The sequence below is a fragment of the Amborella trichopoda genome, chromosome 2 (genome assembly GCF_054954075.1).
Source record: "Amborella trichopoda isolate Santa Cruz 75 chromosome 2, AtrichopodaSantaCruz75HAP2 v2.0, whole genome shotgun sequence".
NCBI lineage: Eukaryota > Viridiplantae > Streptophyta > Magnoliopsida > Amborellales > Amborellaceae > Amborella > Amborella trichopoda.
The window spans coordinates 55,704,177-55,727,255 of NC_142337.1; the positions used below are offsets into that span (position 1 = coordinate 55,704,177).

General features: G+C 36.8%; 3 protein-coding genes across 24 annotated transcripts in view; all 3 read right to left on the reverse strand.

Annotated features, from left to right (window-relative positions):
- LOC18431397 (C2H2 and C2HC zinc fingers superfamily protein) overlaps positions 1–2,285 on the reverse strand; it is a 31,690-nt gene extending 29,405 nt beyond the window's left edge. For 16 of the 20 annotated variants that reach the window (XR_016049692.1, XR_016049693.1, XR_016049691.1 and 13 more), the window contains exons 1-4: positions 2,138–2,285; positions 1,849–1,910; positions 515–590; positions 196–279 (exon numbers count right to left, since the gene is read on the reverse strand). Coding sequence is in view for 17 of the 20 variants with exons in the window: in XM_088858697.1 (XP_088714823.1) it covers positions 196–279; positions 515–590; positions 1,849–1,910; positions 2,138–2,267 (352 nt within the window). In the remaining 3 variants the exon portion in view is untranslated. The remainder of the gene's footprint in view (positions 1–195; positions 280–514; positions 591–1,848; positions 1,911–2,137) is intronic. The other 4 variants (XM_088858696.1, XM_088858699.1, XM_088858695.1 and 1 more) reach the window with 1 other exon arrangement.
- A 2,214-nt stretch (positions 2,286–4,499) lies between these two features.
- LOC18431396 (polygalacturonase At1g48100) lies at positions 4,500–9,868 on the reverse strand. Of its 3 annotated transcripts, none has more exons than XR_016049695.1 (7): positions 9,453–9,824; positions 8,298–8,429; positions 7,897–8,058; positions 7,052–7,099; positions 6,758–6,965; positions 5,795–5,962; positions 4,500–5,126 (listed from the first exon to the last, which is right to left on the reverse strand). XR_016049695.1 is itself a non-coding variant. In XM_020665388.2 (7 exons), the coding sequence occupies exons 1-7, from the start codon at positions 9,717–9,719 to the stop codon at positions 4,734–4,736; spliced, it is 1,401 nt and encodes a 466-aa protein (XP_020521047.1). In that variant the 5' UTR covers positions 9,720–9,824; the 3' UTR covers positions 4,500–4,733. The 3 variants fall into 3 exon arrangements, 2 of the variants coding, with proteins under 2 accessions (XP_020521047.1, XP_020521048.1); XM_020665388.2 differs by having other exon boundaries at positions 5,795–5,985; XM_020665389.2 differs by lacking the exon at positions 8,298–8,429 and having other exon boundaries at positions 5,795–5,985; positions 9,453–9,868.
- A 7,051-nt stretch (positions 9,869–16,919) lies between these two features.
- Positions 16,920–20,055, reverse strand: LOC18431395 (Pectin lyase-like superfamily protein). Its single transcript, XM_020665400.2, has 6 exons — positions 19,148–20,055; positions 18,872–19,039; positions 18,732–18,776; positions 18,373–18,580; positions 17,972–18,053; positions 16,920–17,597 (listed from the first exon to the last, which is right to left on the reverse strand). The coding sequence occupies exons 1-6, from the start codon at positions 19,583–19,585 to the stop codon at positions 17,096–17,098; spliced, it is 1,443 nt and encodes a 480-aa protein (XP_020521059.1). The 5' UTR covers positions 19,586–20,055; the 3' UTR covers positions 16,920–17,095.
- Between the last annotated feature and the right edge of the window lie 3,024 nt (positions 20,056–23,079).

Genomic DNA, 23,079 nt, shown 5'->3' on the forward strand with positions numbered 1-23,079 from the left:
GCATATCAGCATGTACTAAAATCAATGAGATTATTTTCTTGACAAATATACTTATTCTGTAGAGAAGGAACAACACGAAAGCACTAAAGTGCAAGTAACAAGTTCACTACTAGCTATAATACAACAAAGTAAACTGCATCACATCACCCCAATTAGTGAAGATTCCGTTAAGATGAATATTAAATTTTTACTTGCCTGGGAAAGAACCTCTCATGGATTGATTTCCAAAAGTAGCTGATGATTGGAAAGTTGTGCTCATGTTTGAACCAGGATTTCCAACTGAAAGTATCAATTAGGAAGACATTCAAATTCAAAGCATGTAAAAATAGTTCACAAGACATAACAAAGAAGAGCATTCACATATTAAGAAGCAGGTTTTGTTGTTTCTTTAAAAGAGCATGGACTTTATTAGTAAACAATGCCTCAATTATTAAAAAGAAACATTCAGATTCAAATACTTCAGAACTACAGTTTAATAATTAAGTAGCTATTTTCATTTAAAAGTAGGACTTGCCAGGTAAAGGACCCGCAAACTGCATGACTGGCTTGGTGTGAATGTATTTACAAGCATCCCCATACTGGCAAAATCCCTACAATATTCACTGAAAGTAGAATTAAACAAAGTGGCATGTTAATTATAATGGAATTTTTGCACGAAATCATTAAATAATACTCAATCTCCAAATAATGATTAAAATATCCAACTTTTTCATTATATTGGGCAGCTCAATGGTAGGAATTGAACTTGGATATGTTGCAAATGTCAACTGCTAACCATTCAAAACCAAACATTCAGACCAATGCCCGATTCCTAACATTTTCCAATATAGAATTGACCATATTACTGTAAATCCAGAAGCATAACAAGAATGACCCCTTTTCTCCAATGTGAGACCAGTAAATAACGGAGTACTTCAATCATATAAAATCGTAAACTAATCTGACCTCAAACCAAGAGGCATGGACTGACATTTTTATAATTTTGGAATTGAGGGGTTGTACAGAAGGAATACTCCAATTGAACCCCATTCCCTAAAGCAGTTACAGGACTCGGCCGAGTGTGCCCCGAGTTGTATGTACAACTCTGGGTACATTAAAAAAAATTTAAATATCCCAAAAAAATCTAAAAAATATGGGAATGTTGTATGAATTTTGTATATATCATTCGGATCTTTTTGGCAAAGATTGATTAAGGTTTTTTACCATAACCCCTATTTTTACATTTTCCTTCTGTTTGGATTTTTTTTAAAATGTCCCCCACCAATAAATCACTTTTTAAAAATATCTTTCTCTATACCTTTTTAAGCTTATTTGGATTTTTTAAGCCTGCTTTTGGTTTTATTTTACTTTTACTACCTTTATTTTATTTGTCATGATTTTTCTTCTTCTTTTTTTTCCAAATTTACTACGGCTTTTGGCCTTGTACAGGGCCTCGGGCAAGTCCGAGGCGAATTCCTGATCATTGCCCAAAAGAAAAAGAAGGTATTTTAAAGAAAAGCGGGATGAAATAATCTGAAAAAGCAAAGAAAAGAAATATAGAAGTCCAAACAGATATGACAATAGTGGTTCTGAATTATTGTCATCTTAAATTTCAGACTTTCATTACCACTTCGTATAGTGCAAAATTCATAACCCAAAAGATCAAACTAAACAAAAATTAAGAACTACTCATAAATCATTTGATCAAACATTAATGGCCAAACCCCTCGAATGAAAAAAAGGGCCAATAGCACACATAGAAGAGTTTGAAAACAGGAGAAATTAGTGCTTTTCACTTTCCATAATAGCACAAGCGCAATTTCGTCCTGTTTCATTTCACTTGTTAAAATCCAAAACATCGATTCATACCGTGCGCATAAAATGGTTGCAAAATCCTCTCCCCAGGCCATCCGATTGAATCCTATGAGGCTCTGAAACCAACAAAAACCCCAGCGATAGGTTTAGAGAGAGAAAAAGGAGCGCATCAAAACAAAATTTGCCGTGAGAAATTTCGTTCACACAAAACACAAGGGGAAATATAAGAAAAGCAAATATTTTATGAATCAATATAAGAGAAACCACTGAAAAATGAAAGCCCAAAATAAAAACAAGCTAATAAAGGAAAAAACAGAGAAGAGAGAGAGAGAGAGAAATAGACCTTTGAAGGAGGCGTACCAGAGGGCTTTGGCTCTCTGGTGATGAAGGCCTTCCAGGTGGCGCTTCCTGGCAGCGGGAGTATCCTGAAACGGCTTGTCGCAGTAATCGCAATAGTACTTCCCCAATGGCATCTCGCTCCTCTCTCTTTCTCTCTAAAATGCTCTAACCTGTTTTGTGCTCTGCCTTTCGCCCATAGAAGCGTGAAAGCTCCATTAGAGGGCCGCAATGTCTTTCTCTTCCTCCATAAAGCCTCGTTGCAATTCTAAGTGTTAAAAATTAATATCGATCATCTCAATTTGAATATTAAAGTTGCGAAAAAAACTAAGATTTCAAGTTTTAAAAATGACGTATATGGCAACAAATGATCTAGATCGTCTATTTTATTTTAAAAATAAGCGTTCACAGTTCCGCACAAACTGTACATTTTATGAGTTTCAAATTTTATTGTGTGATGAAATTGATTTCAGAGAATTTTCGATACCAAAAGTGGTTTCTAGGTGAGGATTTCAGACGGAGCTTTATTTTATTTTCATAAAACCTAAGCCCTATAGAAATTTCATCATATAATTATACAAATTTTAAAAATCCCACTTGGAGTAGTATTTTATGCTCAAACCCCGTTGTTTTTGTATTTCCATTTTCCATTTTACCCCTATTTATGTAATCCAATGTCCAAAGAACATTTTTTTTTTTTTTTAATGTAACTTTGGTTGTTCACAAATTTGAACTGCTATTTTTTTTTTTTTTTTTGTAACATTGGTTGGTCACAAATTTAGACAGCTATTTCATTAAGAAAATAATAAGTAGGGGTTCAAACATCCTATATTTGAATTTTTAAAGATCATGCAGTTTGGGTATTGGATGTTTGAATAACCTTGTAGAGTTTATTGAACAAAGAGTCGTTCCGACATTAGATGTCTGAATCGTATTATGGAGGTTTATCTGTGAAAGGTTGATTCAGACATCCAATGCCTTAGTCAATTTTTTCCATTTAAAAATAATAATAAGCAGGCGGATCAGATGCTAGATGTTTGATGATTGGTAGGTTTGGACATTAAACAACTTTTTAAACATAAAAAATAAAAAGAGTGGTTGAGATATTTGATGTACAACCTAGTCCCTTCACTAAAAAAAATTGGTTTGGACATAAAAATGTCCCAACTAATCTTTCACTTTAAAAAAAGGAAAAAATTTGTATAAGGTGTCAACCTAATAGTGGGCAACTGTGGTGCACCGAAAAACCACGTTGTTTTTTTGTTGGAAAACCTTCAAATCAATCATCTTGTATTGGAAAAACCTTCAAATCAATCATCTTTACTTTGAGATTTATAGATATGAAAAAAAAAGATTTCTAGTCCTGAAAATAGTTCATTCGCGAACACATTATCTGGACAGTCCATTTTCAAGATTTTCAAGTGTTTATAGATCTACTTGATCGTCTTCATTTCTAGAACTTTAAATTTCATAATTGGGGGAAATAGTAGATTTTCATATCATTGTAATGCTGCATTTTCGGCATAGTTTTGAGGTACGCCTTCAATAGCATAAAGTTGACACCTTATACAAACTTCACCATGAGAAAAAAAGACCGATTTGGACATTGAATGTCCAATTTGGGGGGTAATATAGGAATAAAAAAATAAAACTTGATCATAAAGTAAAACATTAGACCATTTCTGAATGCTGTGAAATTAAAAAGTATTTTAAAAGAAAATTTCCTAAACTATTTTCAAAAAAATTGTAAGTGAAAATAGAAAATTAAGGAAATAGAAAATTGTAATATTCTTAAATTTTACTTGAAAATAGAAAATTAAGGAAACTAAGCCCATTATACAATCATCCTTTTCCTTGGCATACATGGAAACCCTATTGAAGGACTCCAACATTTAGGAGAAAGATTCTGATTATTTGAACCTACGAACAAATTCCACCCGAACCTACCCAAATATTCTATGCGGACCATGGAGAAGATTTCTTTTTCACTTAGAAGGTTCGTATTTTGTAAAAGATTTAGAAACGTATACAATGAGACCACTTACTTTTTGTATAAGGTGGTCACAATTAATCTTGACCATTGGATGTAAAATTAAGTAGTTGCATTTATTCCATTGACCAAGCTCCAAGTTTAAATGAAATTTTTTGAGCTTTATGACATATCCAAGCTATCTAATTTCACATTTGATGGTTGTTTATAATTGTGACCTCTTTGTGCAATAGATAAACAGTCTCATTGTATACAATCCCGATGCATTTTATATAAGAAATGAGCGATTTGTTCGGGAAAAGAGAAAAGGATAGCAGTGAACACACCATTCATAAGAGATTTGTTCAAGAGGAGAAAGGGAGTAGTGAACACATAACAGTAACATTGAAACTATAAACTATATTCATAGAACCATAAACCCTCTCCTTTATAGGGTGCACAAAACAAACCCCAAAGGTACAAGTCCCCAACACTAGCAAACCCTAATGTGACATAGCATATGTAATCTATGAACATGGTGCATAGGGGTTGGAATGAGAGTCGCAACCACACAGACACATCCACTATTATCTAAAAATAAAAAATTAAAATTAAAAATTCCTAAAAGCTACATTCAACAAGATTCAATATTAGATTGAATATGGCCCTTTGATGGCTTTTCTGCTTGCAAGCATGAGATGGGGGGAATGCATGTGGCCAAAGAAACGCCATATGCATGCCAACAATCAGCGTCATACATATGAAAAGCTTCTTGTATTGGATGAAGTTGTATGTTGTTGAGTACAACACCCATGCATGGAACACTATCACTACATGCAAAATGCATGGGTTTGATTGTGTAAGTTCCCCTTATGTTCTCATATGTTATGCCTTCTAAAGCTACAGCTGCAGTTTGGTTCTTGCAAGTTCTTCTATCACAGTAGAATTGGTCGATGACAATCGGAAATTGGACTTCGAAAACTTGGACGTTAGAGAATAACACACCTTGAACCGAACCCGAGCCACCCTGCAAAGCGTGAAACCATTATTAAGAATTTTCTCTTCTCACACAGTATAAAAAGTTCAAACTCTCGAAGTTTATCCCCAACAGCCCAAACAAGCTGACCTAGTTTTTTTTTTTTTTGTTTAATACCCTTTTACTTGTCCCCTCCTTTATGCATCTTTTTATGGAAAAAGGAAAATTCATGTAGGTTTAGGTTAGAATTGAACCTAAACTAACTAGGTTTAGGTCAAACCGAGATCCAACCCAGACCTGGGTTGGGTCCAAGTCAATTCGATCTGGACCTGATCAATTGGGTTGGATCAGGTGAGGCGTAGAAATAAAAATATAAAAATTTGTATCATATGTTTGATAATACATAATTGTTATACATTATAGGTCATTACACATACAAATCTGGTCCTGTCTAGTACCTCGACCTGGAGCAATAAGGTCCAAGTGGGCCTAGATATGGACCCAACTTGGGTGGGGTGGAAGTCAAGTAGATCCAAACCGGACCTGTCGGTATGGCTCCAGACTCAGAGCCAATCAGTTGAACCTAACCCATTTCCCGCCCCTAGCTATTAGTCATTTAAGTATTATTTTCCCAGGATAACAATTCTCTTTATGAACAAACTCTTCCTTAGCCCCAAAAAAGTGCTTTCACAGGCGACATGCCCATTTCCCTCCTTTACCTGCCATGTCTTGATTCGAACCCCATGCATAGTGTTGCGTATGACAACATTTCGAACGGTGACATTGGAGACGCATGCTTTCGTGTTATCTCTACCAAGGCCGCCTATGCTTATGCCATGACCCGGCCCACAATTTATGTCATGGAGATACACATTAGAGCACCCCGTCTGTATCGATACACAATCATCCCCTATTCAATCACAAAACAAATCAAATAATAATAACAAAAGGAGATTATATACGGCGAGATTATTTATCTTTAATACCAGAGGTCACAATTACTCCTAGCCATTAGATGTCAAGTTGAATGGCTTGGAGTGAGTTACAAAGTTCGAGAAATTCTTCTTTAATTGTAAGTCTAGTCATTAGCACCCTTACAACTACCCGAATTGAAATATGACAGAAAAAAAGAAAAATGATTATGACCTTTTTGTACCAAAATATCGTAGAAATGTAATATAATTGGAGCATTTACCTTTGATATAGGGGAATCACGGTCATTAGTGACTACTAAAGTTGAAATTGGATGGTCGATAATGTGTCATTGTTCGGATACAAAGTCTAAATTAAAATTTCTTAAATATTTTTTTTTTTTAGATAATTCAGTGGGGGAAAACAGGCTTCTACCCATTTTTTCAAGTAGATTAGATGTTAGCCTTTTTTTAAGGTGATAGTGGTGGGAATGAAAACTATAATGTGGTGATTGGGATGCGAGGTGCTACCACCATGTCCCCCCCCCCCTCCCCCTCCAAAATTTTCTAAATGTTGGGACAAACTTTCATCTATAAGATTTCATTTCATATTATTGTAACCTGTACCAAAAAATAAGCGGTCTCATAATATATAATCCCAAATGTCATTCTCCTGCCCAAAAAAGCGAAACACTAAACAAGATTTCGGTTTCTCAGCAAAGAAATACACCGAAATTTCTCAACTGTTTCGGCCAAAAACGTGTTTTTTACCGCATGCGAAGTTGGAATGCTGGACGAGGACGTCTTTGGAATTCTGCAGATGTATGCCGTCCGTGTTAAGGGAATCTCCTGGCGATAAGACATTGATATTCGACACTATAACGCCCGTGCAAGCGTCAAACTTGAGGTGACACTGCGGGCTATTCTGGATCGTTATGCCCGTTACCATTACGTTAAAACTCCCGTAAAATCTTAATGCCTATAGAGTGGAAAAAACGAAAAAGAATTAATCAACATTTCGCCATCCGAAATTTCGCGATGCAGAGCGTGGGCCAAGAGTTGTACCGTAGGTTTTATACTTGGCATTGCTACTTTTGAAAACTGTCCCGTGATCTGCCAAAAACAAAAAACCGTAACGTAACACACGTGGGGAAAACTAGGGGCGTTATATGTATCATTATGATCCCAATTTTGCAATGAAATTTTACTGAAAGCCATGCAAAATCTACCGAAAGTCGATTCTATTAATTCACCTTATTTTTGATAAAAGAGGATTTAAATATTTAAAAGTTTTAAATTTTGAATAGTGACTTTTTTATTTTCCATATTTCTAGATTACATGATATCCCAGTACGTTAGTTTTTTGTCCCAAGAGCCAAAATTCAAACGTTCAATCAATTCTTGGCCCATTTTTACGAACTCGACCAACTCCATGCTCGACCCCTTATCAAGCCCAGTAGTGGGTAAAACTTGGGTAGATTAAAAAATAAAAATTTTAAAAGTTATATTAAACAATGGAATCAATGTGTAAATCATTCACACGTAATTTGGATATATTTAACTTGATTTTTTCTTGTTTTATACTCTACTTTTGTATTTTTCTCTTTTTTAGACTTTTTTGAAATGTTTCCAACTGTAAATTAACTTTATCTAAAATCCATCTTTCAGCTTATTTGGACTTCTATGTTGTTTTTTTGTTTAGTGTGATTTTATTTTATTTTTGTTAAATTTTTTATTTTATTTTATTTTTAGTTTTTAAGTCAATTTTAGGCTTGTTCGAGTAACTCAGTAACTCAGCTCGATCCAAGGCTGAGATGGAGGACCAAAATAATAAGCACTATTGGACTAGTAACAAGTAAAAAATTCCTTGCCCAATAAACCGTTTGCGGTTTAGCGTTTGTTACACTTACCTGTTGATAAGAGGAGCCACCCCACCAAGCGGCACCCCTTCCATCTATGACCCCTTGACCGCTAACGGTTATCCCCCGCAGCTTGCTGAATTGTATCCACTGTAACATCCCATAACGGCCCCAGACCTCACGCTTTGTGGGAGCCACAATAGTTCCTTCTAACTGCAAAATTAAGACGATAATGCCCTGAATGATTTCTATCGAAAACAATTAAAAAAAATACGTCCTTACAAAAGCCAAAATGTACGGATGGGATTGATCCGTGATTATTTTTTGTCAATATCTGTGGCTTATTTGTTTGAAAGGGTAGAATGATTGAGGATAAAATGGTCAATTCGGGGAGATTAGGGTATTTCGGAAATATCAAGGAAAGGACAAGATGGTTTGGTCATTGTGTATACCTGGAAGACTATGTTGGGTTGGCAGTAAGGGCCTGCGAAAGAGATGGGGCCCACGAGGAAGTGAAATTCGGCGGGTACTACCAAGGTTGAGGCCTCCACCTTGCATGCAGCTGCCCAAGCGGCCTCAAATGCCTTCAAAAAGGATAATAAGGTGGAGAGAGAATAGAAAAATATTGACACAAATAATGCAAGGAGTAGAGAGAGAAAGGGGGAGAAGAAATTATTAGCATAATCCAAGGAGCAATTAGGTAGGTTACAGTAGACTTTTTAGTTTTTTTTCAAAATATCCTTAGGTCTCAACTGCCCACACTGTAGTGTTCAACCTCATTAAAGGCCGTTTGAGGATAGGGACCTTGGATCGCATGTATTTTGATGTAACACTAGAATCTGGGTGGTTAGACGAAGAGAACCTTAGACCGCCATGTGGTGTAAGACCAATATGGACGGTTCGAGGATGGTGACTTCGGACCAGTCGTCAATTGTCCTAAAACATAAGACACATCGAAAAAAAATTTAAAAATAAAAAATTTAAAACTAGTCTGGGGATAATATCCTTAAATTGAGAGGCATTATGGGAAAACATTTAAAAATCTACAGCAAGCAACGGACCTTTTTTGTAACTTTTGAATCAATTTGACCCTTTTTGTATTTTTCCTTTTTTTTTTTTTTTTGGTGCATGTAATTGCCTCTGACCCAAGTAACTAAGACTACGTGTCCCTAGGATTCGAAGTTTACCATAAATAATCAGCCAAAGCTGAAAAGAAAAATTCACCATTGCAAAATACTTTGTTAAAACAACCAATGTAGATAGCAGTAAGATTGCAAGAATGGCTAAGCTCAAAAGTGGAAGGTTCAGAAACACCAAAAAAATTGTACCTACTAGGACTAAAAAAGGGAGGACACCTTTTCCAAAAGAAATTTATTCACTTTTCAGAAATGACCTGAGCAAATCCTCACCCCATTTCTCGGTCACTGTGTACAAATTCTCTCAGGTTAATGGAACAATGAGGTTAGAAACTGATCATGCAAGAGCAACCAAAAAAATTAATAACTAAAGATCAACCATTAAAAATAAAAATGGAGTTTGTTCTCTTGGCCACCTACAATCCGTCGAAAATATGTAGAAAACAATTATATTGAATGATTAAGCTGTACCTTAGTATCATCGGTCACGCCATCACCCACTGCCCCGAAATTCAACACATCGAATGCGTTTTCGCTTCGATCGCGATACGCAGGTGGCGGATAGGAGCCCTTGCAGCCCCCATCGCTAGGTAGAGGAAGCGAACCCTTGCCGCTGCTTTTGTGCTTCTTCTTCAGTCTCTTGCCGTCGCTCCCCGCCACGCGACTTATATCATCATTTAAAAAAATTAAGAAAAAGAGCACGAAAGAAACTAAAATTTTAAAACATATCCCAACCATTGGAAAAAATAAGAAATGGAAATGGAAAAGGAAAGAAGGAAGAGAAGAATGTTTTTGTAGGGGTATATGTGTGTGTGGGAATGTGGTTTGTGTTTGAAGTGGATGGGAAGGGTCTCTCTACTCTTTATAGTGTTGAGAATTTGGAATGTAAAAGTTGAAAAGATGAGAGAGGTGATGGTAAAAGGGAAGGCCTTTTTTGCCTACGTGCATTCATGGCCGCAGGTAATTGTCTTGTGTGTCACATGCAATGGTCACGGGGGTCTATACTATGTACGAGTAGGAGATCAAAGAAAACTGCCATTGAATTTGGAAGTATTACCAACATGGGGTGGGGGTCCCTTGCTGTTGAATGGAGGGAGGATTGTGAAATACAATTTTGGGAAGTGATTTCTAGAATAAGAGAGAGCTTTCCTCTCTCTATCTCTCTCAAGTCCAAGTAAAATCTTGTCAAGATGAGAGAGAGTCACAATTGATCTAGACATGGGGTGGCAATGGGTCAGGTTGCTCAACCCGGTCAGCTTGGCCCAGATCTTAAAAAACTAGGTCCTAGGCCAGGCCAAGTTTAGGCCACTAAGCCTTTAGGGCCATGACAAAAGGCACGCCATGGCTAGTGTCGGGCCCAATTTTTTTTTTCTTTTTATCTCAACTTGGCCCAGTCTTGATAGGGCTAAAAATTAAAATAGACAGTAAGAAAAGGAATTTAAAAATAATATCTATACTTTTTAGAATTTTTTCTTTTTTCAAAATTAAATCATTCTCATGTAAGCATTAGACATGAGTTACAAATGTTATTCTCATTACCTTATTTATTTGGAATAACAACTTCTTTTTTTTCTTTTTTCTTTTTTTTTTTTTTTTTTTGGACCAATTTCCAATATTTCTGTACGATCATCGCAGTTGAAGATTTTTCATCGCAATTTGTCACGTTTCAAAACCAAGGGCCCAGAAGGCATGTCACATCAGATATCCTTCACCACCCAGCATCTCGTCCGTCCTTTTGCTCATCAACTATCACACGTAACGCTCCTTTGTGATACAGTTAACAGTTAATGGCGGCGCGTTTTCAGGATCAGTTCCAAGACTCACGTGTCTCTTTGGAACCCGTCTATCAACTCGCCACGTGTCAATTGCTTAGCTCAAACCACACGTGGCGTCGCTTAGACCATTGACGAGAAGTGATTCGTTAGGTGAACGGTTTAGATTTATTTTTTCCGTATGGAAGTGCTTGGATTGAGGAATCCACGGGTGTTTCACCGTTAATACATCTCCATCAGCTTCGCTCACCACTTCGGACCGGCCTGGCCTGGCCCGGTCCTTGTCCCCATAAGGCTGGCCACGACGATCTAGCCGGGTAAAAACTGGGTTGGGCCAAAAACAACCGGAAAAGAAGAAAACAAAAAAATAAAATAGGCAAAAAAAGGGGTTAGAATTCTACATAGATGGGAAAGCCATTGGCTAACAATGGGTTCCAGCCCAATCCCTATACGTTTGGCCTGAGCCCAGCATGGCCTGGACCAGGTTGAAGAGGCCTTGACCCCACCCAAGTTTAATAACTCAAAAAAACAAAAAAAAAAACAGGTGAAAAGGGTTAGATTAGGCTAGCCCCATCACCCTACCCCGAATGCAACCAAGCATGGCTCATGTAGCCCAAGCCCCTAGTTTTTCAAGGCCGAGAGATCTGCCATCAAAGATCGTACACTTTTGGTACAAAAACATCACAACCATCTATAGCCATTATGAAACCTCACAATTTGGGGCATAACAAAAAAATCATTAAAATTCTTTTGCACATGCACAGCAACCCAATTTCACATCAAAAGTGATTAGCAGTAAAAGCTAACAATGCTACGAGTTTGATTCCTATCACTCAATTATCGAACAAAAATAGATATCACTAATTCATAAATTTTATTTATTTCCTTTTACACTCAGATAACCCAAGAAAAATAAGATGCCCATCAAGATGGATTGTTATCGCTGAAGTTTGTCAATAGGTGGATCACGGGCGAGGGAGTCATGTGTTGGGTTTATTTTATTTTGCAACGGCTCAGGGTTAGGGTTAGGGCTTGGTGAATCTAGTGTTAGGATTTCCTCTATTTGTCATTTACTTAATTTCGGCTCTTCTTGTCTCTATGTAACTATGCTCACATGTCACATGTGTATAGGCATCTTCTTTTATATAATTGCAGTTTCTATTATGATCTACGACATGAATATAAAAATATTAGTGCTCTTATATGTGTGCATCCAGACGTGTTTGTTTTGAAACCTTTTTATTTCGTGTGTGGTTTGTATATGGTTAACAAACTTATTTGTAGAAATAAAGTTGCAATATTTTTTGTTATTTGGATGGTGTTTGACAGATCTTTTAATACAATATCAATATATGGCATGTCTTTTAAGATAGTATTCAATCTACATTGTCCAAATAAAAATGGAGAGCGATATTATTTCTGCAAATAAGGTGGCAACCTCATATAATTTTTTTCCTTTTCATATTTTATTTGAGAAAAATTCAGGATGCTAGCTGCATTTTCTAAGGCCAAAAGATTATATGCTCCCGTAAAAGCATAATGTACATTTACTCCCTCAAGTAATACCTACCCTATGAGTGTTTCTAAGACCCTAAATCATGGAGATGTTACATCTTCAACGTAGTAGACAACCTAGCATGAAAACATATATGATTATTATTTTTAATATTTTTGTAAAAATACTCATCTGATGATTTTAAATAGTTCTTGATGATTTGCAACATTACGTTCTAGGCTCAATTCCTACTAATGGTTGGAGCCTTCTACCCACTGAGTCACCCAAAAAAGGAAAAAAAATTCAAATTCTAAATATATAGCATGCTCAAAATATGATTGTGCTACATCCAAATTCCAAACTACATGCATATTTCCATTTTCTTTTACATAAACTAATGAAAAAGGTTTATATATAGCCAAGGCTCTAAACAATCAAATTAGAGCCCACTTCAAAAATTTCACTACACGAGGTTGTTTTGATGTCCAAATATCCTCAAATTGATCACCTCGACATCAAGTCGCATGGACATGAGAAAAAAATAGATTTCAAGTTTTGGAAATAGTGCATCTTATAACGTATTTTTGGACCGTCAATTTTCAAGATTTCCAAGTTTTCATAGATTTTCTCAATTTGTACTATTTTTTAAGTTTTAAATTTTATAATTAAAAATAAAAATATATTTTAAGTGTATCACAAAGATTTTCAGTATTAAAATCACATTTCTCGGCACTATTTGAAGGTGCGCTTTACTTTGATTGTCTTTTCCTAATATATATTATATATTTTTGGGAAAATAGTTTATATATATGCTATATTTACCATTATTACGATATTACTTTCGAATTTCCGTTATTACAGCTCAATTCAGTTCCTGACTATTGAGGTAGGTGTTGCATCTTAGGGCTACTGAGATTGCTGGAATTTGAAAGGATCTCTGGTAAATCTCGCCGGAGAATTGAGACCCGAGATTACTTTATAGCTACAGTGAATATAGCCTTTAAAGAGAGACACAATTGGTATATACCAGTTATCACCGGGAATGTAGCCCTATCAATCTTTTTTGAAGTGGTTAATTTAATGATGGCTTAGAACAAGTGAAAGAAAAGACACTTTTCCGGCGAGCCTGGCTGGAAAAATCGTCTGAAAATTGATCATTCCGTATCATTAGACGTTTGAAAAGCTAGGTTCTTTTGCCATAAATTTTTGGCCCTGACTAAGAGAGGAAGGTAGTGATGCTTGTTTATGCAGCAGAACTAGCCGAGAATTCATCGCCCATGACCGCTTCGAATATTACCTTGGCTTTAGGAGAAGCCAGGGTTTCTTCAGGTGAGGTGCCGCATCGGAGCAAAACCAAAACCAAAACCAAAACCAAAACGAGGCCATGGTGGCCGCTATCACGAAGAAGAAGCGAAACGTAACTTCTACTTGTCTCTCTGTCTCAAAACCTTAGGAAAAATATCTGTTGTTCTCTCTCTAGTTACCATGGCTGGGCTATTAACCAGGGGGACTTGGATGTGGTTTAAAGAATAGAACACAACTTTGGTTTTTAAAAAACATAATTTATTCTCATTTCGGTTTTTTAAAAATAAAAAATAGGTATTTTTATTTTTTTCCTTTTCTAATAAAATTGTTATGATGGTGAAAAAGTGAGTCCAAGTGTAATAACGTAAACTTGGAGATAATCACATAATAACGGTAAATATAACGAATATATGTTATTTTCCCTATATTTTTAGATTATTATTCATATTTCTAATACTTAAAAATCGAATTAGTTTGATTGGACCAAACCTTTCACCGGCTCGTTGGTCAGTATGATCTTGTTAATGCTAGTTTACACCAACTTTTTCTACCAAAAAATGTGATTTCTTTTGTTTAAAAAGTCGACCTTTTTTCACTTAACCAAAAAAAAGTTATTATTATTATTTTTATTTTTTTTGAGGCTCGACAGTAAGTTGAAGATGTTACATACAACTTGAAGTCTTATAATTGCTCTTGGGCTTTATCCAAGGGAGCAAATAGATAGTATTCTCCCACTAGAGCAACAAATGTTTTCACATACACATTTATCCATTGTTAGTTAATTGGTAAGGTTTGCATAAGATGCCCGTTAGAAGTAAGTTGCTAAAATTTGCTTGAGGATGTGGTTCTAATGCTTATGCCAAAATTTTTATCATAATTTCAACACTTTATCTTTATTTATGAATTTAAAATGGCTACAAATTTATAAATACTTAAAAATCTTAAAAATAAACAGTCCAAATAACTTGTTACAAGATGCACTATTTTGAAGATATGAAATTCCTTTTTTCCTTCATATCCAAACATCTTGAGGGCGAAATGATCAATTGGAGGATCTATGATGTCAAAATACTCTCATCTCGGGAATATTTTAGGTGCACCTTACTTAAATAAAGTAAAGTTGCATACTTATATAAACTTTTTCCATAGCCAATAGTGATCTGTTAAACTTCTACTTACTCTTATATATGGTACGATTGTTTACAAGATATCTTTACCTTTTGTAAAAAGAGGTCACATATAGCAATCGTTTTCAGTTAATTATCAACTTCTTATTGACATTTCAACAAGGTTTCATTTGGGCCTTGCATCCTTTAGTGTTTTTGGATAACGCTCTCTGAAATACAGCCTTTATACGTAGTGGGTTCCTCAATGGTCGATATATTTTTTCGAGCTTTAGGATTTTGCTGATTTCTTATGAAATCCACAAAAAAATATCCCATGGACTTTGAGCACAGTTGGTGATAGACCCTGGCCGTTAGATTCAGATTCTGATGGCATAGGGTGTTTGTTACCTTTTTCTTTTACCCAAAGTGTAGGTCTTGATGGATAATTTACTCCCAAAAATACTACAGTAAGGGTGAGTCTGTTTGGTGGAAGCTGCAGCTCCTGCTTTCCAGTTGTAGAACTCCCGCGTTCCCACGTAGGAGTGGAAGCTGTTATCTTTCAGTGGCCTAAAATCATCATCAATCGACGTTGTTTTTTAGGAGGCCGCCACTTTTATGGTAACCCATAGAAGTAGAAACTTTTGAACTTTGTGGAAAATGAGGTTTTGGCAGGCCCATTTTTCCACATAACAAATGTACCATGAATGTGTAGGTATGATATCTCCGCTTTTTTTATAGTAGGATAGCAAACATGGCTGCCATTGACAAATTCAATACGTAAACAAACAAAAAGGAGCATATAATGATACAGACTACACATTTGCTTTTCATACAAAATGGTCATCATAACTTCATAACGTTGATGTGAAATTGGATGACTAAGGATGCATCATTGAACTTGCTTATGATCGGAGAAATTTTGCTTTATGCAGGGGAAGGACACATCCCACCAGCTTTTACTGCGGCATGGGATACCAGTGATCTTTTTGCACCAACACCAGTGCCAGTGTCCACTAGTCTCCCAAGTGCCTAGCGCATCGGTTTAAAAATTCAGTAAAGCTAGACACATTTGTATATTTATTTTTATAACAATAATAATATTTGTAATTAACACGAATGGAGAGGTGGTAGTGCTCACAACATGGAGCTAGTCCAAGGTAGAAAGATTTTGAATCCTGATGTGAGCATGTTCTAACAACTAACACAATTTTTTATCTACGTGTAATCGGAAAAAGTTTATATAGAGCCGAGGCTCTAAACAATCAAATTAGAGCCCCCCTCAAAAACCTCACTAGAAGAGATTGTTTTGATGTCCAAATATCCTCAGAATGATTATCTCAACATCAAGATGCATGAATATGAGAAAAAAAATGGATTTCAAGTTTTGGAAATAGGGCATCTTTGTAATGCATTTTTGGACCGTCAATTTTCAAGAATTTCAAGTTTTGATAGATCTGCTCAATCTACACTATTTTTTAAGCTTTAAATTTTACAATTAGATATGAAAATATATTTCAAGTATGACAAAGAGTTTCAGTATTGAAATATTATTTTTCGCCACTATTTGAAATTGCCCTGTAGTTTGATTATTTAGAGCGTCGGCTCTATAAAAACCACACCCCGTTGTAATTTGACTTTTCTTCTTATTTCATGCAACTAGTGGTGGCAAAATAGTAGAAGTGACCCACTGAGGCCGGGGTTGTAAAGAGTTCCGTTACTGCTATTAACACTTCGTTTAATTCTTTTATATAATTAAAAATTCTGCTAAAGGAGTCGAACGACTGCCATGGTGAAGAATAAACAACTCCTCTACTATATCCTTTTAATGATATAGAAAGAAAGACACTTGTATTTAAAGTATCAACAATTCTAATTGATAATGTCATTCAATATGTACAATCACATGCCAGGACAGTTTCTTCAAGTGCCGATGTGTGTCAACACGCTATACTATGCTCTAATGGAGGTGTTGGGATAATGCTGATGGAATGTTGCGACAATCCCAATAACTAATTCATGTAAATGCACCATCTAGGGATATGACTTGTAAATAATGACTTTTCAAAGTCTAATGGAAGGGAGCGAAGGGAAGACAGGAATAAAAATTGAATACAAATGGTCTAATAAACACCTCAATCATTATATTGATCCTAATACCGGTAATAATATCAGCAAAAAAACGCTCTCCTGTACTTCAAATGTCGTGAGAAACTGTTGCAGAATAGTGTGAGAGAGAAAGGACAAGGGGACCAAGAAATTGAATTCAGAAATGGGTTAACAAGCACCCCAAACATTCTATTACAAGGCATAACATATGCCTATCCTGAGCTTTATACAGTATACATCTATGCTTGTGGTGAACTGCCATCAAACAAAAACAAGAACAAGAACAAGACATGAGTGTGTGTGTGCTCGCGCGAGAGAGCCCCACATCCATCAACACCTATAAACCGTGCTCTCTTCAATACTTTGAGGCGCCCCATCTTGCAAGCAAGTAATGGGTGGTATGGTAAGAGTCTCCATTCCACCATATGCATTCCAACAAAAGGGATCAGCAACCATTTCTCCCTCATAAGGCAACAACTCAACCTCAGAGAGTGTAATATTAGTGCAGGGCACTGTGTCACTGCAAGCAAAATGCATAGGGGGACTCCTAACATCATAAGTCCCCTTAATATTTCTGTAGGCCACATCAGAGACAAACACAGCTGAGGTTTGGTTGGTGCAACCCTTTGTGAAACAATAGTATTGGTCTATGATTATGCAATTTCGAACGTTTTCCATTAGGACTGACTCGAAGGTTATGAAGGTGACAGAGCCCATCCCACCTTGCCATGTTTTGATCCTTACACCATTGTCTGAGTTCTTTATCACCACATTCGTTACGGTCACATTCGAGACGCAGGCTTGCGTGTGGTGAACGCCTAGGCTTCCGATGCTGCAGAGAGAGAGAGATTGTTACTGTGTTAGAACAGAGAGAGAGAGAGTTACTGTGTTAGAAGTAGGGTTATTTGGAACTGTTACTTGGGTTTACAAGGAAGTGATTGTTTTGATTGTGTAGGGACTTGTCTTCTACACTTTTAGTTGGATTAAAGCAATGACAAGGACTTTATTGGCAAAGGCACATGGAAAGTTTTATTCTAAACAAGAGAGAGAGACTCCTCCACAGTAAAAGCGCCAGAAATTGACAAAAGAAGGATGTGCTCCCTCTGTGTGTGTGTGTGAGAGAGAGAGAGAGAGGAGGATGATTTTGGGAGAGATAAATAGTGCAAATTTAGTGGTCGAAAAAACAGAGTGATAGATGATGCATACCTAATCCCATGACCTGGGCCACAGGTGATATTCTCAATATCCACATGAGAACATCCAGCTCCAATGGATACACAGTCGTCCCCTGATCAAATCATCAAACCACTTTTGAGTTAGTAGGGAAAATTTCTCTCTCTCTCCCTACTATTAATTTGTCCAACATTTACTCAAAACTGAATATAACTACCATCCTAAGTTTAAAATGCATATTTTTCCTATTTCTCAGGCTAAAGCAATAGAGAAAGAACTTTAACAGTTGGTTTTCCACTACTTGTTACCATTTCTAATCAATTTGAGGATCAGGTCACTGACGAAATGCTCACTGATCAGATCTTTTTTATGCTAATGTTTTGTGTAGATTTGGAGCTAATTAGATAATGATAGAGAGAGAGAGCGCCATATACCATTGCGTATGACCGAATTGTAGATTCCTACAAACTTTGTATTCTCGACATGGATTCCATCTGTGTTGGGGCTGAGAGCAGGGGAGTCTATGAAGAGGTTCTCAATGAGGACATTCTCGCATGCATCGAATTTCACATGAAATTGGGGGCTGTTATGTATCCTCAGGCCTTGAACATGCAAGTTCGAGCAATCGAAGAATCGTATCAACTGCAACATTGACAAGCCCAATCCTCGTGATCCATTAAAAGAAAGAGAGAGAGAGAGGGAGAGAAGCTCAATTCTCATGATCCAATTCAAGAGAAAGAGAGAGAGGGGCATAATATGGTATTGCGATTTGAATTTGGGTTTGAGAACTCACAGCAGGGCTATCACATGGTCCAGGCAGTGTTGATCCATTGGGACCCTGTAAAAAGATCACCATGATTAGTAAAGAGATTAATCTTTCTTCCTGTGCAGGTTAGAGAGAGAAAGCAGCCAGAGTGATGAGTTGGGAAATACCCTGTGAGGTTTACAAGGTAAATCCCACCATTTCTCTCCATTTCCTTCAATTAAGCCGTTTCCTTGAAGTGCCATTCCATCTACTCTATAGAACACAAGCCATTGCTTCTTGCTGTCATCGTTAGGCCAACAATCTGGCCCATCAGGTGGCATCAAAGTACCATCAATCTTGCAAAAAACAAGACAATGTGATTAACAACTCGCTGGAAAATTAAACTTCTAGTGGGTAATGCGATAATTTTCTGGGCAGAAAAGGACCGAACAATGGGTACTAACTTGAAATGTGAAACCAGGCTTACAAGGCCCTGAGAAAATAGTTGAAGTGATTGTGAAATTGTAATCAGACGGGGCGAGGAGAGTGCCTGATTCAGTTTGGCATGCTTCATTCCAAGCTTCTATGAATGCTTGTGTATCATCAGTTGAGCAATCACCAACTGCCCCATATGATCTCACATCAAAAATGCAGGGATCTGGGTTTGGATCATTTGGGTTTCCATCACCATTATCAATTGGACTTGGAGGAAGAGAAGGTGCGTAAGAAGGGTTTTGGGGAGAAACATTACTTGAAGTAGGATTCCCCTGTTTCTTCTGAAAATGGTGTCTTCCATGAACTGAGTTGGAATTTGAAATAAAAAAGAGGAATAGGATAGAGAATAGAATTGGGTTCAAGGTTCTTGTGATTGGAAAATGTACAAACCTCTGTGTGAATTCCATTGAACTTTTCTGATTGGGTATTCGTAAAATCACTGGTTCTTATGGAAACAAGAGGAAAATCTAGGTATTTTTTTATGAAATTTGGCCGGCATTTTCACAATGCGCTTTGATACTAGCCAAAAAAATTACTCAAAGGCAACTGGTTGTTCATGAAACTGATAGGAAGAATGCTTGAAGAATTTTGAGAACTCGAAATATTGAGTAACTCTCAATCTCTCTCTTATCTCAGAAAATGTAGAGAATTTTCAAAAGAACTCTCTCTATCCTAGAGACTATAGAATTTTCAAAAGAATGGCTGAAGGCAACTGGCGATTCATGAGGCTGATAAGAAGAATGATCGAAGAATTTTGAGAATTCGAATGTGAAAACTCTCAGTCTCCCTCTCACTTAAAGAATGTAGAGAATTTTCAAAAGATCTCTCCCTCTCTAGGCAGAGGTTATACCGTGACAAAGAAAAGTATGAAAGCATCAGTTCATTCAAACAAGTTCTGTCCTGTGTTTTAGAGGGGGGAGAGCCTAATTTGTACTCTGCTACAATCATTTTGTCTGTGTGGTTTATGTGACACGCGTCGGGCATGGATCGATCTCGGCTGATGATTGTGTGCAAACAACAACGGCCACGAGTTTGAATTGGGAAAAGTTGGTGTGATTAGTCCATCAAAACTTCACGGGTTACTCCAATTCTCAAATGCCCACGACTCTTTTGGTTTCAGAAATGGAAAACTCCCCTTTTGTGTGGCTCTTTGGTTGTTGTGCTGCTAACATTTGTAACAGTCTGAACTTGTGAGCTTGGTTCTAGGATTCGGGCCACTCGAAAGACCCAGAAAAAGCTGTTTTGTCCTCTCTCTCTCCCTATAGTACAAGTTACTTGATAGTGCAAGGCATCAACCGTTTCAGTCATGCTCTTGCTCCCCCTTGGACCACATTTTCTGCATATAGGCCCTCCTCCATTATTTCTTTAATCACACTACTAACTCTCTGTTTTTTTTTTTTTTTTTGCAGCTATCCCCAAAGAATATAGGGTAGTTTAGGATGAAAATGCCCCCACAGTGAATATGACCTACACCTGAGTATTTTACATTGAAGTTGGTCGGGCACTTTAAGTGTCGGATTGGCTTTTGTTTTACTGATGAGGCTGCTGGTCTTGTATATGAAGGGCCGGACCAACTTTAGTTTTATAATTGAAATCAGTGTGCCACTATGTCAGACTAGCCTCTACCTTACAAATCAGATACTCCAAGTGTTAGACCGACCATTGCATAAGAATTAACATTGATACATTACTCACAAGTGTTGGGGGTGGTGATAAAAAACGATGATATTAAAGTTAATAGTATGGTATCAAAAGTGTTGAAATGAAAGTGTTTAGAAACTACAAATGAGTGAGTATCTATAATTTGCCCATTTTTTTGTGTGCCGTGTATAAAACGTTCCCTCTCTCTCTCTCTCTCTCTCGAAGTATGATGACAGAACAAATTATATATCTGAATATCAAATCGCGCAGTCTACTCATGTCAGACTCAGACACTGCTGTATTTAGACTCAGACGCTGCTGTATCCTATGAATAGGTCGCTTATTGCACCAGAAAAAGGAAAATAATGGAAAGAAAGTTTGGGCCACTTTCTCTCTCTATACCTGCATATGTATACACAGAATAATAAAAAAATCCATTTAGGTTTTCATCATTTTCTCCACAAAAAAACAGCATAACTGAGTTGCTCTCACCCCCCACGTTTATAGTTCCAACATATCACATGACCCAATTTTATGGCTTGGCTCCTCCAAACCAACCAATAAAATGTGTGAAAAAACAATTAACTGAATTGCAGAGACTGAATTTGTTGAGCTTCACGTGAATATATCTTGTGGTATTACTGACTGTTTGCATTAATGTGAATATTAATGATATGATTTGTTAGACGTAATTTGTGGTTTGGGAGAGGGGAGTAATGGACAAATGAATTTATTTTGATTCACGGGTTGTTCATATGCTTCTGATGATTGTGTTGTGGAAAAGTGAAAGACATGGAAAGCAACTTTTTGAGAGTCACGGGACTTCATGCCCCAAATAAAATTTCAGCCCTACAAGACTTGTAGAGAGAGAAAGAGAGAGAGTTTTAGCAGGTAGAAAATGAGTAGGAGAGTTTTACAGCCGTGTATGATATGTGCAGGGTAGATCCTGGGAGAGTTTTACAGCCACAGAGACTCTGCATGGATTTGAGCCATGAACAAAGGGAAGACGTGTGGATCGCATGCATTGTCTTTCGCTTGGACAAGATAGAATATGTGTTAGGGAATTATGTGGTTAGGGCCCGGTTCACAAAGGCCCGCCTCTAGACCTGTTTGGGCTCGATTAGGCCTAAAAAAAAAAAAAAACAAAAAAACAAAAACAATGAGAGAGAGAGAAAACTAGCCACACCGTCCCTTGCCCGGCCTTCCCGCCTGTCTCTCGGACAAAAATGGCTCTGCCAAGGCCTGGACCTTGGCCAATTTTGTGGCCCCGGCCTCGATTTTTTCCAGCCCGCCCGGTCACAGCCTCTAAGCCCAATATGCAGCCTAGTGCTGAATTATTTAGAATATTTTGCCAAAAAGGGCTACATGAATGTTAGCGTAAGAAAAAGGTTAAAATAAGGTCTACGACTTACGGAAAAAAGTAGTTCTGTAGTTGAAAAACCTTCAAATTGATGATCATAATAAATATGAAAAAAATTAAGATTTCAAACCTTAAAAAAAGTATATATTCTAATACGGTATCTAAATGGTTTTTTTTTTCTACATATCCATAGATGAGATCCGCACTCTTTTTAGTTACAAATTTTATCATTAGTAAGGCTAAATTTTAAAGCCATCATAGGGATTTTCTATTCCCAAAGTGTTTTCGTAATGAAGTTTTGAGATAAGGCTTTACGTTTTCTCATAAATCCTAGATCTTATAGAAACCGCACCCCTTTCGTTTTTACTTCAAAGCAATGGTTTAAAAAACGGATCGGTGACCCGGATCGGGCTTCCAAAAAACCGATCCGGATCGGCGAATCGGCGATCCGGATAGAAAATCGGGTGAATCGGTCATAATAAAGCTTAAAAAAAATCCGAAAAAATTGTTTTTTAAGAATTCAATAAGAAGTTAGGGTACTTCATTAAGAATTTTCATGTTTTTGAAGGAATATGCGAATATTGATATGTTCTTTCCCTGTATGAACCGCCATTCAGCATTTAATTTACATCACACAAAAGGATAAACATATAATTATCATGGAATAAGTATATCAACATACATGGACTACAATAAAGCATAAAATTAGTAACATATGATCTAAAAATAAAATGATAGACGACGTTATTGTTCTTCTTGGTCACGCTGGTGCCATTGATTGAATTCGTCTAACAATTCATTGATTCGATCTAAAAACGAATCATCGATATTAGCAGGCGTCTGACTATTCCTAAATCCCTGAGTGTTAGTGTTTTGTTGTGTTCCCAATCTAAAATCCCC

Coding starts and splice junctions, on each gene's coding strand:
- LOC18431396 (XM_020665388.2), bottom strand. CDS start 9,719: ATGGTTGGGATATGTTTTAAAATTTTAGTTTCTTTCGTGCTCTTTTTC. Junction 8,059..8,297: donor AACCCAACATAGTCTTCCAG/GTATACACAATG, acceptor TTAATTTTGCAG/TTAGAAGGAACTATTGTGGC. Junction 5,986..6,757: donor GCATTCCAACTTCGCATGCG/GTAAAAAACACG, acceptor GTGATTGAATAG/GGGATGATTGTGTATCGATA.
- LOC18431395 (XM_020665400.2), bottom strand. CDS start 19,585: ATGGAATTCACACAGAGGTTTGTACATTTTCCAATCACAAGAACCTTG. Junction 18,777..18,871: donor TACCTTGTAAACCTCACAGG/GTATTTCCCAAC, acceptor ATCTTTTTACAG/GGTCCCAATGGATCAACACT. Junction 17,598..17,971: donor GGCCCAGGTCATGGGATTAG/GTATGCATCATC, acceptor CTCTCTCTGCAG/CATCGGAAGCCTAGGCGTTC.